Below are 17,385 nucleotides of genomic sequence, written 5' to 3' on the forward strand. Positions count from 1 at the left end.
CAGGCAATCAGCCTCTCAATAGCTGGGACCACAGACATGTACCCCTGGCCAATTTTTATAGTCATTTTCATAGAGGTGGCATCTCTCTATATTGCTCAGGCTGGTCTTGAACTTCTAGGCTCAAGTGATCCTCTCGTCTTGACCTCCTAATGTGTTAGGATTACAGGCATGATCCACCCTTCCACCGGAAAATTGAAACACATTCAGAAGTAGAGAGAATAGTGTAATGAACACCCATGTACCTGCCAATTGACCAGCTTCAACAACTATTCACTTTGGCTTTTTTCTCCTATGGATTATTTTGAAGTAAATCACAGATATTATTTCACATATATCACTTCAGACTGTATTTAAAAGATAATGACTCTGAAACATAAATATCTAATTTAAAATTTTAATGTTGCATATATGCCATAGTACCATTATCACATGATGGTGCTGCTGGTTGCTTCTTGAATACTGTTGGTTATTTCATAGCTTGGATCTCCAACTTTGTAATAGTGGTCTTATATATTCCTCATAGGCAGGGTTCTCCTGTTTGTAGAAAGAAACGCATTATTAAGACAGTATATTTCTGCCAGGATTAATGACTTTTACTTTCAAATTAAGTCTTTAGCTTCAAAAAGTAACATTACGTAAGATTCTTAATTTTAAAAATTATTTCTAAAACTCATTTTGTGTGAACATATGGAGAAACATTTTTTCCAAAGGGCATCCTTCCTATTCTCATGCAGATTTTAAATTGTGGATGCAGGTGGCCAATTAAAAACACAGCTTATCACTTGCTTTTGGAATTTAATACAAATAAAAGGCTTGACTCTTTGAGGCTCTCTGAAACTGAATATTAATCACAAAGCAAGGAACTAGATAGGGATCATATAAGCAGTATTCTAGGTCCGACTAGGTTATCTTTATGCTGTAATTCAGCGTCTTGATTCTTTGTTTCTAGTCTCATCTTTTATAATATTTACTTTGTGTGTGTGTGTATGTGCCTGTCTATACTAAAACTGTAAGCTCCTCGAACACTGGGCTTTTGACTCTTTTTGTTGTTGTTGGAGACAGGGTATTGCTCTATTGCCCAGGCTGGAGTGCAGTGGTGCGATCTTGGCTCACTGCACCATCCGCCTCCTGGGTTCAAGCGATTCTCATGCCTCAGCCTCCTGAGTACCTCGGATTACAGGTGTGCACCACCACACCTGGCTAATTTTTGTATTTTTAATAGAGACGGGGTTTTGCCATGTTGGCCAGATTGGTCTTAAACTCCTAACCTCAAGTGATCCACCTGCCTCAGCCTCCCAAAGTGCTGGGATTACAGGCTTGAGCCACTGCACTCAGTCTGGGTTTATGACTCTTGTTCTCCAGGATATCTTCAGTATCTAGAATAGTTTTTGGCACAAAGCATGTACTTAGTAAATATTTGTTGAATTATTGAATGAATGAATCAGTAGATGTATTTAATGCATCTAACTCCTACTTGGACAAATTTTTACAATAGAATACTTGGGGAAAAACAGGATTTTTGTTTTGAAATTATCCCCAACGATTCCTCCCTTAAACCAAGAAAGCACATCATCCTGTCCAGGGATAAAGCTCAACACTGCCCCAGACAGAAGAGAGCTTCTCCTATGATTCTAAGATGTTTACCTTAGCATAGCACTTTTCTTTTGGTAGAAAAATGTCAGTGAAATATATTCCTGTTTGTACTTTCATGTCTACAGGGCGGGTTTCAACATAGCTGCTCTTTTATTTAAAATATCTGCCAGGCGTGGTGGCTCACACCTATAATCCCAGCACTTTGGGAGGCTGAGACCAGCCTAGCCAACATGGTGAAACCCTGTCTCTACTAATACAAAATATAAAATTAGCTGGGTGTGGTGGTGTGTGCCTGTAATCCCAGCTACTTGGGAGTCAGGAGAATTGCTTGAACCTGGGAGGCGGAGGGTTGCAGTGAGCCGCGATTGTGCCACTGCACTTCAGCAAGGGTGACAGAGTGAGACTCCGTCTCAAAAAATAATAATAATAAATAAAAATACATAAAATATCTGCAGTGTGCCTTTTTCTATTAGTGCAAATGAGGAAAATGTCTCTTATTGCAGCTTCAAAATTATAGCATCTTTTAAGAGTAGGATTAAAAAATTATCCACAGCAGATTAAAAAATACACTTTAAAAGTGCTATTTTGGTGATCTCTAAAAGGAGCCAGAAATGTAAGATCATGTACGTTAGCAGGCAGCCTCATGTCATTTTAACTGACTGGAAACAGTTCACAAAGGTCATTTGTAACTTCACATTCCCAAATTATCATGCGTGAAAGATCCACAGTGCTATACCTGTCACCTTTTTAGAAAGGTAATATAAGCTAGGATGACAAGAGTCTGTGGCACTGTGTATGCAGCAGATTCCTTCATCTCACTACGTAGGTCGTAAAACCATGTTCATTTATTCCATAAACGTGGAGTGTCTACTCCGTGATAGATCCTGGCGTTGGCAAGGTGAATACTCCTTTGTTGTTCACAGTCAAGTGAAAGGAGATAGAAGTGAATGGGATGAAGTGCATCAATGTTTTCCCAACTGTGTTGAGCCTCTGGGTCAGTCATTCCTCTCATTTAGATAAACATGTTCTCGTGTAGTATCCAGATTAAAGTCTTTTAAAATAAACATTAAAACCAAACTAAAACACAAGAAAGCCCCCTCCATTCTCTCTAGAGAAACCAGAATGTTTCCTGTGTTGCCAGTAAAACAGGTTTGAGCTATGTATGTCAGCATTTCTGACAGGTGTTATAGCAGAGCAGGTTTTTCTCTGGAGCTCCAAAGGGCATACATTTATCTTTAGACCATGGGAGGTAGTGTGGAGTGGGAGGACTGCTGTATTTTTATGCCAAGATTTAAATGTTAGAAAGTAGAGAGATCTAATCATTAGAAAAAGTGACACACTGGAAGTAGGTTAACTGTACTGAAGTAGTGAACATATATTGTTTATTTTTCCTTGAGTTAAAAGGATGTCTTTCTGGGGACAGGGAGTGACCAAGATGGGTTAGTTGTGTTGTAACTTTAGATAGTCATGTTAAATTAAGCCATGTGGTATGACAGGCTGCAAATTGTTAAGAACAAGTCTAACACCATGCTAGGTGTGAATGAAAGCCTGAGAGTTGCCAATTTGATGTGGTGTTAAGACACCTTTTCTGAAATTGGATCAAAGAGGTAAAAAAGAAAGCTTCACCACCTGAATAATGTATTGGCACTATAAAATTTAAAATAATCTGTTGTGTACCTATCGACTTTTTGTTTTGATCATCTACGTAAAATCTGCTATTAAATATTGGTTCCTCATATTCTAACTACAGGGTTTATTTCCTCACTCCTGTTAACATATTCACTGACATTTACAACTTTTCTCTAAGAGGCTCATGAGCAGAGAGCTGTGAGCTGTGAGCATACCCTGGCCCTAGAGTGTTGGGACCTTATGAGTCCTCCCCGTCTTCTCACTGTTAATGATGTAGAGTTCTGGTGTGCTCTCCTAGGATGGCTGGGGATTTTTTTTCATGACCCTTGTAATTGTCACTTATATGGCTTTCCTGGGCTACTGATGGCAGTGCAACAGCTTTCTTTGCTCCTTGGATTGTATTCCTTAGAGTGAAGAGGAGAGGGTATCATCTCTAGCAGGCAATCAGGTCTGAGAGAGACATCCCTCAAGCTTCCTACCACTTCCGAATACCCACTTTTATCTACACAAAACTGAAAGTTAAAAGGCTGAAAATAAGGTGGTTAAATCACCGCAGTGATTTATCTCCTTCTTTTTGTTACTTAAAAGCCAGTTTACCACTCTGTGTGTATGCCCTTGGGTCTGTCAAGCCATGATTTAGAGCTTGGGCCTTCCTCTTAACTCCCTTTACTAAGTTCCAAGCAGTGCATTTTGCTGATTACAATCCAGGCTCAGAGTTCCTGCCAGGCCATACTGCCACTCCTGGTTTCTTTTATGTGTTCTCTAAAAATATTTTAAACAGACATGCTACGCCAAGTGATTGCCAACCTAATGGGAGTCAGTTAAAATAGGAGAACATGCAGGTGTTTTCACTGCCTGTTCTCTGCTTTCTTACATAATTTATAATGTGTTCCACTCAACTACCTGAGTATTGGTTGGTGACTTCTGAGCCCACTGGAACAGGCGTTCATAAACATTTCCATCATAACAGCCAAGTGCTGAATTTAAACACTCATCGGTGAAGTCAAAAGCATCAGTTAACAGGATGGCATCCTTCCTGGGATAAGAAACAAGAGTTTGTAAGTATTTTAGATTGCTCTTATGGATCAAACTAGTCTTGGATGGTGAATAACAATACCTAATTAGAGGTTGCATGATTATTTGCTTTTCAAACAATTCAGCATTTTTTTTTTTTTTTTTTTAGTTTTTAATCAGTTATATATGCATAGTATAATGAGTCAAAGAGTTCCTTAAGGCTTGTTTAAAAAACAACATATCCGGCCATGTGTGGTGGCTCACGCCTGTAATCCCAGCACTTTGGGAGGCTGAAGCAGACGGATCATGAGGTCAGGAGATCGACACCATCCTGGCTAACATGGTGAAACCCCGTCTCTACCAAAAATACAAAAAATTAGCCAGGCGTAGTGGCACGTGCCTGTAGTCCCAGCTACTCAGGAGGCTGAGGCAGGAGAATCACTTGAACCCGGGAGGCGGAGGTTGCAGTGAGTGGAGATCATGCCACTGCACTCCAGCCTGGGCGACAGAGCGAGACTCCTGTCCCAAAATAAATAAATAAATAACCAGCATATTCCTGCCTGATTTCCACTTCTTTCTCCTCAGAAGCAATTTCAGTCTTTTTTTTTTTTTTTTGAGATAGTCTCGCTTAGTCGCCCAGGCTGGACTGCAATGGCGCAATCTCGGCTTACTGCAACCTCCACCTCCCAGGCTTGAGCCATTCTCCTGCCTCAGCCTCCTGAGTAGCTGGGATTACAGGCGCCAACCACCATGCCCGGCTAATTTTTGTATTTTTAATAGAGATGGGGTTTTACCATGTTGGCCAGGCTGGTCTCGAACTCCTGACCTCAGGTGATCTGCCCACCTCGGCCTCCCAAAGTGCTGAGATTACAAGTGTGAGCCACCATGCCCAGCCGACAATTTCAGTCTTTTAGCTGATATTTCCGTATTTATCCGAATGTCAAAATACCTTGTTTATATTGCTGCTTGTTCATGGTTCAGTTTGAGATATTATCTGTTGATTCTTCATTCAAAAGGTAAAGATTTATATTTATCACCCCTCTCTTCACTCCTACCTCCCCTTGTTCCCATTCTTCCTCCTCCTGGTCATCGGGCCTCCAATATAGTTATAATTTTGGCCAGACCAATATTTAGTATTGATATCACGATGACTGTGCATCATTAAAGCATTGGAGGTAACTGGGATACTGTATCCAGTGTAATCCTTTCTTGATGATCCCCAACATCATATGAGCCCTACCACCAATTTAATGTCCCCTTGTGGACTCACTTCATTCCTTATCCACCTGAAATTCCATGCCCTATTACTCTCTCAAAAATATATTCAACAGGCCAGGTGTGATGGCTCACGCCTGTAGTCCCAGCATTTTGGGAGACTGAGGCAGATGGATTGGCTGAGGTCAGGAGTTCGAGACCAGTTGGCCAACATGGCGGAACCCTGTCTGTACTAAAAATACAAAAATTAGCCAGGCATGGTGGTGTGTGTCTGTAGTCTCAGTTTCTGGGAAGGCTGAGGTGGGAGAACTGCTTGAACCCAGGAGGCAGAGGTTGCAGTGAGCTGAGATCGTGCCACTGCACTCCAGCTTAGGCAACAGAGCAAGACTCCCTCTCAAAAAAAAAATATATATACACACACACACACACACACACACACACACACTCAACAGTTTTTCTTGCTTTGTCATACCTGTTTAGCAAAATGCATACCTCTTTGTCTTTAATTTTCCACCCACTTTGTGCTACCACCTTTGTAGCTATACATGACTGGAAAAAACAATCATAACTGGTGTAATAATGGCTCAAGTGGGCCCTGATTGCAGCTCAGCAATCGTATTACATTGCTGCATTTACTCATTGTTCATTTACTCTTTCCTTTTCTTAGGTAGTTATTTCATACCATCTCTTTGATCCTCAGAATGACACTATCCACCTTTCCCATCTCTCTTGCCTGGATGGCTTTACGTCATATTTCACTGATGAAGTGGAAGCAGTAAGAGAATCTGTATAAGTTCCCACCCTTGCATTTATACATACAATGCCTTCTCTCTTCAGGCTCTCAGCTCAGGCCTCAGTCCCTCCTTGTCTACTAGATGTCTTTTCCTCTTGCCTACTGGAGAACAAAATTCTCCTGCCTTTCCCCTACAACATCAAAATTCCACTCTCAGGGGTAAAAGGTTAGTGGAAATGCCCTTCTTTCTTTTTACTGTAGGCCTGGCTGGTTGCTGTCAAAATGGGCAAGTTCATGAAACCTGGGAAAGTGGTGCTGGTCCTGGCTGAATGCTACTCTGGATGCAAAGCCATCATCATGAAGAACATTGATGATGGCACCTCAGTCCATTCTTACAATCATGGTTTGGTAGCTGGAATTGGCTGCTATCCTCACAAAGTGACAGCTGCCATAGGCAAGAAGATCTCCAAGAGGTCAAGGATTAAGTCTTTTGCAAAAGCTTATAACTACAATCACCACATGCCCACAAGGTACTCTGTGGATATGCTCTTGGACAAACTATCATCAACAAGGATCTCTTCAAAGAACTTGCTCTTAAACACAAGGCCTGATGGGAGGCCAAGATCAAGTTCAAAGAAAGGTACAAGGAAAAAAAAATCCCCTCGGTACTGGATCATTTCCATCAGTATACAAACAGACAGTCATTTCTCCCATCTTAAACACAAGCTTTTGACTCTATTTCCTTCTCCATCATCTTGGCTCCCCTTTAGGACAAAACTCTCTGAAAGTGTTATGCGCATTTATGCTTATGATTTCCAATTTTCACATTCTCTCCTGAACTGGATCTATTCACGTTTTTACTCCCACCACTCCACAGAAATAGCTTTTGCCACGGTTACTTCCTTATTATCTTTCGAGGGTCTCAAGACTCAGTACTTGGGCCTCTTCTCTTCATGCACTCCTTGTGATATTCTTCTCATGGCTTTAAATATCAACCATATGCCAATGACTTCCAAATTTATTCCTCCAGTGTCCCCTGCTTACCAACATCTGTACTTGGATTTCTGACAGGCTCTTCAAAGGTGATGTGTCTGAACCCAGACTCCTGGGCTGCTAGCTCTTTCCTGTCCACCCTGCCACCTGGCCCTCCTGTAGTCTTCCCCATTTATGGTAAATAGCAGCTCTGTCCTTCTGACCAAAAACCTTGATTCTTCTCTTCTTTCTTACCGTACATCTAATCTGTCAGCAAATCCTGTTCTGCCTTCAGGATACATTCAAACTTCAACCACTTCCCACCACTTTCAGCACTATCACTGCTCCAATCCACTATCATCCCTCACTTGGATGATTGCATGATCCAGCTGATCTCCCTGCTTTTCACTCTTAGTTCTTAATATAGCAGCTGGAGTGAGCCTTTAAAAATATACATCAGATTCTTTCAGGTTGTGTCTATCCAATGCTCAAAACCCTCCCATTCTATCCAGTGCTCAAAACCTTCGCATTCTCTTAAGTCTTTGCAATGATCTACCTTACTCTCTCTTCCCACCCCCTGCTGTACTCCCTTAACTCTCTGACCTCTGCCCTCATTTTCCACTGCAGTCATGCCATTCCTGCCCCTGTGGCCTCTTCTGTGTGGATGGATATGCCAAGCACACTCTGGTCTCCAACATTTGTACCATCATGCACTGCATAATGACGTTTTGGTCAATGATGGACCATGTATATGATGGCGGTCCCATGACATTATGATAAAGCTGAAAAATTCCTATTGCTTCATGACTTATGTTAGAATTGCCTACAGTATTCAGTACAGCACCGTGCTTTGCAGTGTGAACCTACGAGCAACAGGCTATACCATTTAGGCTTGTGTAAGTACACTCTGTGATGTTCACACGATGACAGACTCACCTGAAGACACATTTCTCAGAACGGATCCTCCCGTCATTAAGTGATGCATGACTGTACTTATGTTCTGCCTGTAATGTTCTTTCCCTAGCAGCTACAACAGCTTCTCCCTACCTTCTCCCAGGTCTTTCCTTTTTTTTTTTTTTTTTTTTTTGAGGCGGAGTCTCGCTCTGTCGCCCGAACTGGAGTGCAGTGGCCGGATCTCAGCTCACTGCAAGCTCCGCCTTCCGGGTTTACGCCATTCTCCTGCCTCAGCCTCCCGAGTAGCTGGGACTACAGGCGCCCGCCGCCTCGCCCGGCTAGTTTTTGTATTTTTAGTAGAGACGGGGTTTCACCGTGTTCGCCAGGAAGGTCTTTCCTTAAATGTCACCCTCCCAGGGAGGTCTTCTCTGGCCTACTTAAAATTGTAGCTCCCCATCCTCCCTACTGACCCCTGGCATTCTTTCCCCCACTTCCTACTATCGTTTCCTTCATCGTAGCTATTATCATTTCACATGGTATACAGTGTGACTTATTTTGTGCATGTGTGTGCCTGTCTCCTCTCCTCTAGTCTGTAGGCATCTGTGACCCTTTTTCATCTGAAACTCGTATCCTTCATCTGAGAAATGTTTTCTTGAATTATTTTATTAATGATTCGCTTCCTTCTGTTTTCTCTGTCTTCTTTCTAGACCTATTCTTCAGATGATGAACAGTAAGACTGGTCCTCTTACTTTTTACAAGTCCTCCTTTTTTTTGTCTTTTTGCTTTCTTGCTGTGAGGTTTCTGCAATCTTATCTCCCAGTCTTTACATTGAGTTTTCATTTCCACTATCATTTTTTTATTTCAAGGAGCTCTTTTTTAAGGTTCTCTGAATATTAGTTTTAAGTAATGGCATTCAGGTTTTTTTTTTTTTTTATTTTGTGGTTGCAATACTTTCTCTATCACTGTTTTTTTTTTTTTTTTTAAGTTTTCTTCTCCCTGTGGATTCTCTTATGTCCTCTGAATTGCCTTGTTCTTGCTTGTTTTAGTCTCCATCTTTTATGTTAGGGGCATTCTTCAGATATTTATTGATCCCTGAGTGTCTGATCATAGCTAAGAGCAAGGCATTAACTAGCTGATTACAAACCTGTGGCTATGCTTGCTAATGTGGGGTTCACTATGGAGTGAATTGGATGGACCATTGGGGGACTCTGATGTCAGTGTCTTTTTTTTTGTTTGTTTGTTTTGTTTTGTTTTTTTGAGACGGAGTCTGGCTGTGTCGCCCAGGCTGGAGTGCAGTGGCGCGATCTTGGCTCACTGCAAGCTCCGCCTCTCGGGTTCATGCCATTCTCCCGCCTCAGCCTCCGAGTAGCTGGGACTACAGGCGCCCACCACCACGCCCGGCTAATTTTTTGTATTTTCAGTAGAGATGGGGTTTCACCATGTTAGCCAAGATGGTCTCGATCTCCTGACCTCGTGATCCGCCCGCCTCGGCCTCCCAAAGTGCTGGGATTACAGGCTTGAGCCACCGCGCCCGGCCGATGTCAGTGTCTTTAGCTCCTTCTCCTTGGGCTGGCCAGATTCTCCAGAGAAGGATCATCTTATTATCTTCTTGCAGGGTACTAGTCTAGCTGCCAGTTTTTTAGGAACCAGTGGGAAAAAAGGTCTGGGGGAGGGAGGTGTCCACATTTGGCCTATAAAGAACCCTTTTTTCTGAAGGGTAGCCTTATTATCAACTATACCTGATGCTCCTTAATCCACAGACCCTCTATTTACCCTTCTGCCAGGGCAGAGTCAAGGAAAGTCTTAAAATTACTCACAGAGGCTTGGTGTGTTAGCTCATGCATGTAATCCCAGCACTTTGGGAGGCTGAGATAGGAGGATCCCTTGAGCCCAGGAGTTCAAGACCAGCCTGGACAACATAGAGACAACATCTCTTTCTCTTTGTGGGTTTATGCCTTTTAAAAAATTTCAATCCATTCACTGATGTTTTAGTAGGGTTTCAGGAAAGAACAAAAGTAAATGCATATATTTAATCTGTCATCTTTACCTAGAAGTACCCCCAGCTGAGGTTTTATGACCGTTTAAACAACTAAAGACTGTTTGGGTCAGTTAACATTACAGAGAGCTTGTTCTTGGCATCCTTAGCATACTTTGCCACCCTTCAGTTTTCGTCTCAGAAATCTTAGGGAGATAGTGACTAATCAAGGCAGGGAACTGTGACACCAAACAGTGATGTGCATAGAATCTGTTAGGTGCCTAATTACTCTGCAGTAGTAAGGCTACTTAGGAACCATCATGGAAGTAAATCAATTTCTGGGTTTGATGCATGAGTAAATTGGCAGCTTGCATCAGGGCTGTCTGTCTTGTCTTGAATTGTAAGTTGCTGGAGCCAAGGCAAGCACTTAGAAATGCTGTTTGCAAATTTAAAAAACATGCTTATAGGGTGTTAAGGTGATCTTTTGTATTTTATCATCACCGACAACCGGGGCTAGAACAATTATTTTCAAGTGCTTTTAAATTCTGAGGGTTTCAGACAGATAGACACCCTTGGGCTTAAACTGTGCAGTACTTAATTATGCTCGTAATAGTTTTCACCACTGGATTCCCTGTATTAGGGAAAGTTTAATACCTGGGACATAATTGTGTCAAATGTATTTTTGACGGTTTTTGATGATTTAACTGAACTTTTTTTTTTTTTTTTCTTGAGACAGAGTCTCACTCTTGTCGCCAAGGCTGGAGTGCAGTGGTGCAATCTTGGCTCACTGCAACCTCTGCCTCCCGGGTTCAAGCAATTCTCCTGCTTCAGCCTCCCAGGTCGTTAGGATTACAGGTGCCCGCCACCACACTGAGCTAATTTTTTGCATTTTTAGTAGAGACGGGGTTTTACCATGTTGGCCAGGCTGGCCTCGAACTCCTGACCTCAGGTGATCCACCCACCTTGGCCTCCCAAAGTTCTGGGATTACAGGTGTTAGCCACCATGCTTAATATATGTATATATGTATATATATAATATATATTAAATAAATACATATATTTAATTTTAGAGACAGGGTCTTACTATGTTGCCCAAGCTAGTCTTAAACTCTTTGCCTCAAGTAATCCTCCCACCTTGGCCTCCCAAAGTGCCAGGATTACAGGTGTGAGCCACTGCTCCCAGCCTCTTTTTTTCTTTTTGTCAGTCTTGTTGATATGAGAATAGTTGGAGATTCTAGGAGTCACCTCTAACCCCATGCAATAGGCATCATATTTTCTGCCCAGTGAGGTCTCGAAAAGATTATATTCTCAAATTAGTCCATTTTTTTTAACCTTATGGACAATAGTAAATAATTTGCAATGTTTTCTTTTCTTTGCTTTTTTTGAGACAAGGTCTCACTTTCTTGCCTAGGCTGGAGTGCAGTGATGGGATCATAGCTCACTGCAACCTTAACCTCCTGGGATCAATCAATCCTCCTACCTCAGCCTCCCGAGTAGCTGGGACTACAGGTGTGTGCCCAATTCATTTTTTGTATTTTTTGTAGAGGTGGGGTTTTGCCATGTTGCCCAGGCTTTTTTTTTTTTTTATTGTTTTTATTTCTATTTTTTCTAGGACTCTTGATTGGGCTAGCTTTGGTTTTGATATGTTTTTAAAGCATTTGTTTAGATTATAGAATAACAGTGTGAAAGCACTGCATTAGTATTTCATTGACCCTGCATTAATGCTGCATTTAAAAACTTTGTGTTATTATTTTATAAATGAATATATGAATTACAGAGTTAAAAAAATTTTCATCTTAAAGCTGAGGGAGGATTAAGGTAAGTTTACTAAACTTGGTAAGAATTTGCTGAAGCACATTTAACAAAGACAAGGATGTGTTTGAAGTAGATAATACCTCAACCTTCACCTTAACATACAGGTGAAGAGCTCATGCCCAGGGGCCAGACTGAGATTGTACCCGGCCCCTCCTCTGGCTGATGGACACTGGACAACTCCCATCAGCCTGAATTTCCTTTCCAGTAAAATGAGGAGATTAATAGTACCCATTTCAAAGGGCTGTAAGGATTAAATGAGATGTATGTAAAAGCCTTTGGCACAGGGCGTGTCACATAAGTGCTCTTTAAAGGTTAGCTATGCCTGGGCACATTGGATTACACCTGTAATCCCAGCACTTTGGGAGGCCGAGGCACGTGGATCATTTGAGGTCAGGAGTTCGAGATCAGCGTGGTCAACATGATGAAACCCCATCTCTACTAAAAATACAAAAATTAGCTGGGCATGATGGCGGGCACCTGTAATCCCAGCTACTTGGGAGGCTGAAGCAGGAGAATCACTTGAACCCAGAGGCAGAGGTTGCAGTGAGATGAGATTGTACTACTGCACTTTAGCCTGGGTGACACAGCAAGACCCCGTCTCAAAAAAAAAAAAAGAAAAAAAAAGTTAGCTATGGTTGAGAATATTATTAGCACATTAGCAACATATCATTCATGTGTAGCATGCTTCATTTTATTCATTTTCCTTAGATACTATTCCTATTTCCTTGACAATGTGAAGAGTTCAACTGAGGTAGCTCATTTATTCTTAAGTATTTTTCCCATTTTTTTCTTTCATTGATTCACAGTGCTTTGTGCTGGTGTAATGATAATAGGGTATAAACCTCTCCAGGGCTGTTGCTGCTCTGTCCATTAGCAAGGTTTTAGAGTTGGAAGTGACCTGTGAACAAGGGGGTAGGGTTATTCTCTGAAGGCTAACATGGTTTGAAGGCTGTGCCACTCACCGGATCAGGCGGAGCAGGTCCAGGTAGGCTGTTCTTGCCATGTCCACTTGGGCACCAGACAGGAAGGCATCATGGAGAAAGTCACCCGAGTTAGTCAAGATTCCGTGTATGGCATGGAGGTCACAGAGGCGCTTGAGCACCTGCTGAATCGCTGATTCATTTTCTAGTTTCTCCAGAGCTTCTGTAAAACCCTTCACAGTGACATAGTAGCAGTGCGCCTACAAAGACACAAAGATATGTTCTCCTGATTTCTGGTTTTCTACTCCAGAAGTCATCCTGGAAGCTTGGCAAGATGGCTGAAATAAACAAGGCAGGATGTGCTTCCCAGCAGGCTGACGAGCAGCCGCCTTTTCTCCTAGCTCACTCTGGGTCTGATCAAGGCTTTTGGATGTCGTGTGTGTGTGTGTGTGTGTGTGTTGTGTGTTGGGGACTGGTGGGCTTTTGAAATATGGCCCTTGTTTTCTTTTGCTTGGAGCGGTTTCAAGTAGGTTGGAAAGTGGAGAGAAAGAATACAGGCATACTGGAGGCTGGCCTGGGGAAGGTGGAGGACAGCACCACTGTTCTTAAGAAAATAGCTATTTTAAGGCTGGGTACGGTGGCTCATGGCTGTAATCCCAGCACTTTGGGAGGCCAAGGTGGGTGGATCACCTGAGGTCAGGAGTTTGAGACCAGTCTGACCAACATGGCGAAACCCTGTCTCTACTAAAAATGCAAAAAGTAGCCAAGCATGGTGGTGCATGCCTGTAATCCCAGCTACTTGGGAGGCTGAGGCAGGAGAATCACTTGAACCCAGGAGGCGGAGGTTGCAGTGAACCAAAATCATGCTATTGTACTCTAGCCTGGGCAATAAGAGCGAAACTCCATCTCAAAAAAAAAAAAAAAAAAAAGCTATTTGTTGTCTGCAGTGTTCAAGTCAGTGGTGTGTGTGTGTGTGCATGCACACGTGTGTACACCATGGGGTGAGAAAATAATGGTTCAAGATATATATGAAATTTATCCCAGCTAGAGTATAAACTCCTTAAGGTAAGCAGTCCTGTTATTTAGCTCATATGTAATGGTCTGGCTGTGGCAGTTGTCAAAATAATACTTTAATACCAGCTGGCAAGTGTCCACTGCCATCAACCCTGTGAGAGCCCCTCCTGCCAGATGGACTCTGTCCCGAAGACCCCCTCCTTCTCTCCACAGCCCAGCAACTAAAGGATTAATGCTTGACCCAGCAGGAGGCCTTCAGGACCTTGCTTCCCCTAGGGCTGAAGTCCATTTTGATTGGTTAGTGCCTTGTCCTACTGGTTGTAACATATTTTGAACAGACCCCATCTCATCAAGACAAGCGCACATAATTATTTTGTCAGGTAGGATATATGAGTTCTATAAGGGAGAGTGAGGAAGACAAAAAGTATAAAGCAGTGCTTCTCAATTTTTTTTTTGAGATACAATGTCACTCTGTCACCCAGGCTGTAGTGCAGCGTTGCGATCTTGCCTCACTGCAACCTGTGTCCCACTGGGCCCAAGTGATCCTCCTGCCTCAGCCTCCCGAGTAGTTGGGACCACAGGTGCACACCACCATGCCTGGCTTCTTTTTATTTTTTTTTGGTACTTTTAGTAGAGACGAGGGTCTTGCTATGTTGCCCACACTGGTCTCAAACTCCTGAGCTCAAGTGATTCTCCTTCCTTGGCTTCCCAAAGTGCTGGGATTACAGGCATGAGCCTCTGGGCCTGGCCCCGCTTCTCAGTTTTTTATGTGCACACAGATCACCTGGGGATCTTGTCAAAATGCAGATTCCAGGGCAAGGCCTGAGACTGCATTTCTAACGAGGTCCCCTGTGATGCCCATGCTGCTGTAGTGATTTTCAGTAGCAAGATTTAGAGTGTCTTGGGGGTTTGGCTGGGTGCGGTGGCTCACACCTGTAATCCTAGCACCTTGGGAAACTGAGGTGGGTGGATCACTTGAGGTCAGGAGTTCAAGACTAGCCTGGTCAACATGGTGAAACCCTGTCTCTACAAAAAATACAAAAATTAGCCAGGTGTGGTGGTGCACACATGTAATTCTGGCTACTCAGGAGACTGAGGCACGAGAATCGCTTGAACCTGGGAGGTGGAGTTTGCAGTGAGCTGAGACTGTGCCACTGAACTCCAGCCTGGGTGATGGAGTGAGACTCTATCTTTTTTTTTTTTTTTTTTTTTTTGAGACGGAGTCTCGCTCTGTCGCCCAGGCTGGAGTGCAGTGGCCGGATCTCAGCTCACTGCAAGCTCCGCCTCCCGGGTTTACGCCATTCTCTCGCCTCAGCCTCCCGAGTAGCTGGGACTACAGGCGCCCGCCACCACGCCCGGCTAGTTTTTTGTATTTTTTAGTAGAGACGGGGTTTCACTGTGTTAGCCAGGATGGTCTCGATCTCCTGACCTCGTGATCCACCCGTCTCGGCCTCCCAAAGTGCTGGGATTACAGGCTTGAGCCACCGCGCCCGGCCGAGACTCTATCTTAAAAAAAAAGAATGTCTTGAGGGTTCAAAGGAGTTCACCCAGTGGGACATGAGTTGGGTGAAAGGTCATTCCAGGCAGGGATAACCTTATGTGCAAAAAGTTGTACATTCAGGAAGCTACAGGCAATTTAATAAGGCTGAAGTGTGGTGGTATAATGAGGTGATGATGGAGAACCATGGAGGTTAGGGTGGACTCATACCTGGGGCTCAGGTCAGTGAAGGGCTGTGAAGAACATGGTTGGAATTTGTTCTGTGGGACCGGGAGTCTTTAGCTGCACAGTGATCCGATCCATTTTCTCACTTGGAAAGAACCTGGGTTTCCTAGGGGGCCCTCACACAGGTGCTGACAACTCCACTTGGCCATTCAGACATGGTGTGCTCACAGCCATGCTGGACTTGCAGCATTTGGCTGTGGAAGGTCAGCAGATGTGCTGTGTTGCCTCTGCTGGTTCCAGTAGCCTTTGTTGCTCAGACTGGGTCCAGCTTGGCAGAACTGTAGACCCACACTCCTTTTCCTGTCCCAATCTGAGAGCTGAATCCTCAAATGCCTAAGGCTCTGAGTTGAGGAGTGGAGTGATGGAGAGCTGCCCAACGGCCTGGGCCTCTGCCTTAAAAAGCAGGATGAGGATCAGAGACAGAGGTGACCTCTACGCTTTGGGGAAGGGCTGAGCCGAACTTTGGTCCCATGCTCTGAGCACAGTGAACATTATTTACATTGTATGTGTTGGTTTAAATCTTGCCTCCTGTCTAATTTGGGGGTGGGGGTAGGATATATGCATTTATGTGCTAGCTGCCTCTCTTTAAGTTTTACTTATTTAATCTTTATCAGAGTCCTACAAAGTAGGTACTGTTATTAGCTCTATCTTGCAGATGAAGAGACTGAGGCTCTGAAATATTAAGTTTTTTGCCCAAGGTCATGGCTAGGAAGTGGTAGCAGTGACATCCACACCAGGGCTGTATTCCTAACCCTGTGTGGCCAAAGCCACAGGAGACTGAGGCTGGATTATAATGAGGCCAGCATTTGTTCCAGTGGTCCTGGAGACTGACATCTCTTCTGGTCAGTCAGAATTATAGGACCAGAGCCTGACAGAGCCTAAAGGGCTCTCCCATGCCCCTTTGTCTACAGACAGGGAAGTTAAAGCCCAGAGAAGGAAGGGGCTGCTTGAGGTCACACAGAGCTGGGACCAGAATTTAGCCCATGGCTCCCCCTTGTCTACTCTTCTGTCAGTATCATCCCCGCTTCCCCCAAGTTGCAGTTATCTCTACCTGCACATTTATGGTTTCCAGATGGGGTCCAGTTGGGTGCTGAAGCTTTCTGTAGACTAAATAACCCCGCAAAGCACAGAGTACAGAAAGCCCTATCCATTATGACCTTGGAGACGCAGCTGGTCACCACCTCCCCAGGAAGCTGTCAGGGACGTGTTCTTCCCTCACAGGCTGGCTGGCTATCACCCTCCATCCCCCCAGAGTTTGTTGCTCACCTCAGTCACTCATCACACCCTCGGTGGTGTGGGAAGGGAAAGCATCTGGACTCAGCTATTTTCTACCTCTGGGACCTAACTCCTGAGTTCTCTTTCCTTACTCTTGAAGTGGAGATAATGTCAGTCTCCCTCCCAGGGCTGTGTGGATTAAATGAAGTAACCCTGGCAAGCAGCAACTGGTCCATTTGAAGGCAGGCCATAGGTTTGGAAAATGGAGGAGTGGATAATGGGCCGCTGTGGTTCCTGTTTTGGTAATCCAGTGAAAGCGGGAAGCCTTGGCTCACCCTATGTGTGGACAGGACAGTTAGCACAGCAGGGGGTGCCCCTGCTGTAGGCTGAACAGAACTGAGGGCTGCAGAGGTAATCCCAGAACCAGCGGTGTGGTGGAGGTGGTGGGTCACATGGTGGTACTCAACGTCCATCCTGCCCCACCAACCCTGTCCCACGAGGGCCTCTGCAGCCCTTCAGGGCTCTCCTGTTCCAAGGCTGCCATTTTCTGGGTCTGAGGCCTGAGCATTGGTGTGATCACTTTAGTTTTCCAGTTGTTGGCAGTGCCAGAGTCCCAGCTGCCTAAGCTAGAACTCAGGAGTTGTTCTTACCTCTTTCCCACCCCAGCACTCTG

The 17,385-nt window shown here is 44.0% G+C and overlaps 1 protein-coding gene across 3 annotated transcripts in view; it reads right to left on the reverse strand.

The window, feature by feature from the left end:
- Nucleotides 1-380: 380 nt before the first annotated feature.
- ACOX2 (acyl-CoA oxidase 2) overlaps nt 381-17,385 on the reverse strand; it is a 33,352-nt gene continuing 16,347 nt past the window's right edge. For 2 of the 3 annotated variants that reach the window (XM_033210280.1, XM_033210282.1), the window contains 3 exons: nt 12,803-13,020; nt 4,126-4,258; nt 381-534 (listed from right to left, as the gene is read on the reverse strand). In XM_033210280.1, coding sequence (XP_033066171.1) covers nt 472-534; nt 4,126-4,258; nt 12,803-13,020 — 414 coding nt within the window. In that variant the 3' untranslated portion in view covers nt 381-471. The remainder of the gene's footprint in view (nt 535-4,125; nt 4,259-12,802; nt 13,021-17,385) is intronic. The other variant, XM_033210281.1, reaches the window with a different exon arrangement.

Source organism: Trachypithecus francoisi, unplaced genomic scaffold, assembly GCF_009764315.1.
Source record: "Trachypithecus francoisi isolate TF-2019V2 unplaced genomic scaffold, Tfra_2.0 Lachesis_group0, whole genome shotgun sequence".
In the NCBI taxonomy this organism is placed as follows: Eukaryota; Metazoa; Chordata; class Mammalia; order Primates; family Cercopithecidae; genus Trachypithecus; species Trachypithecus francoisi.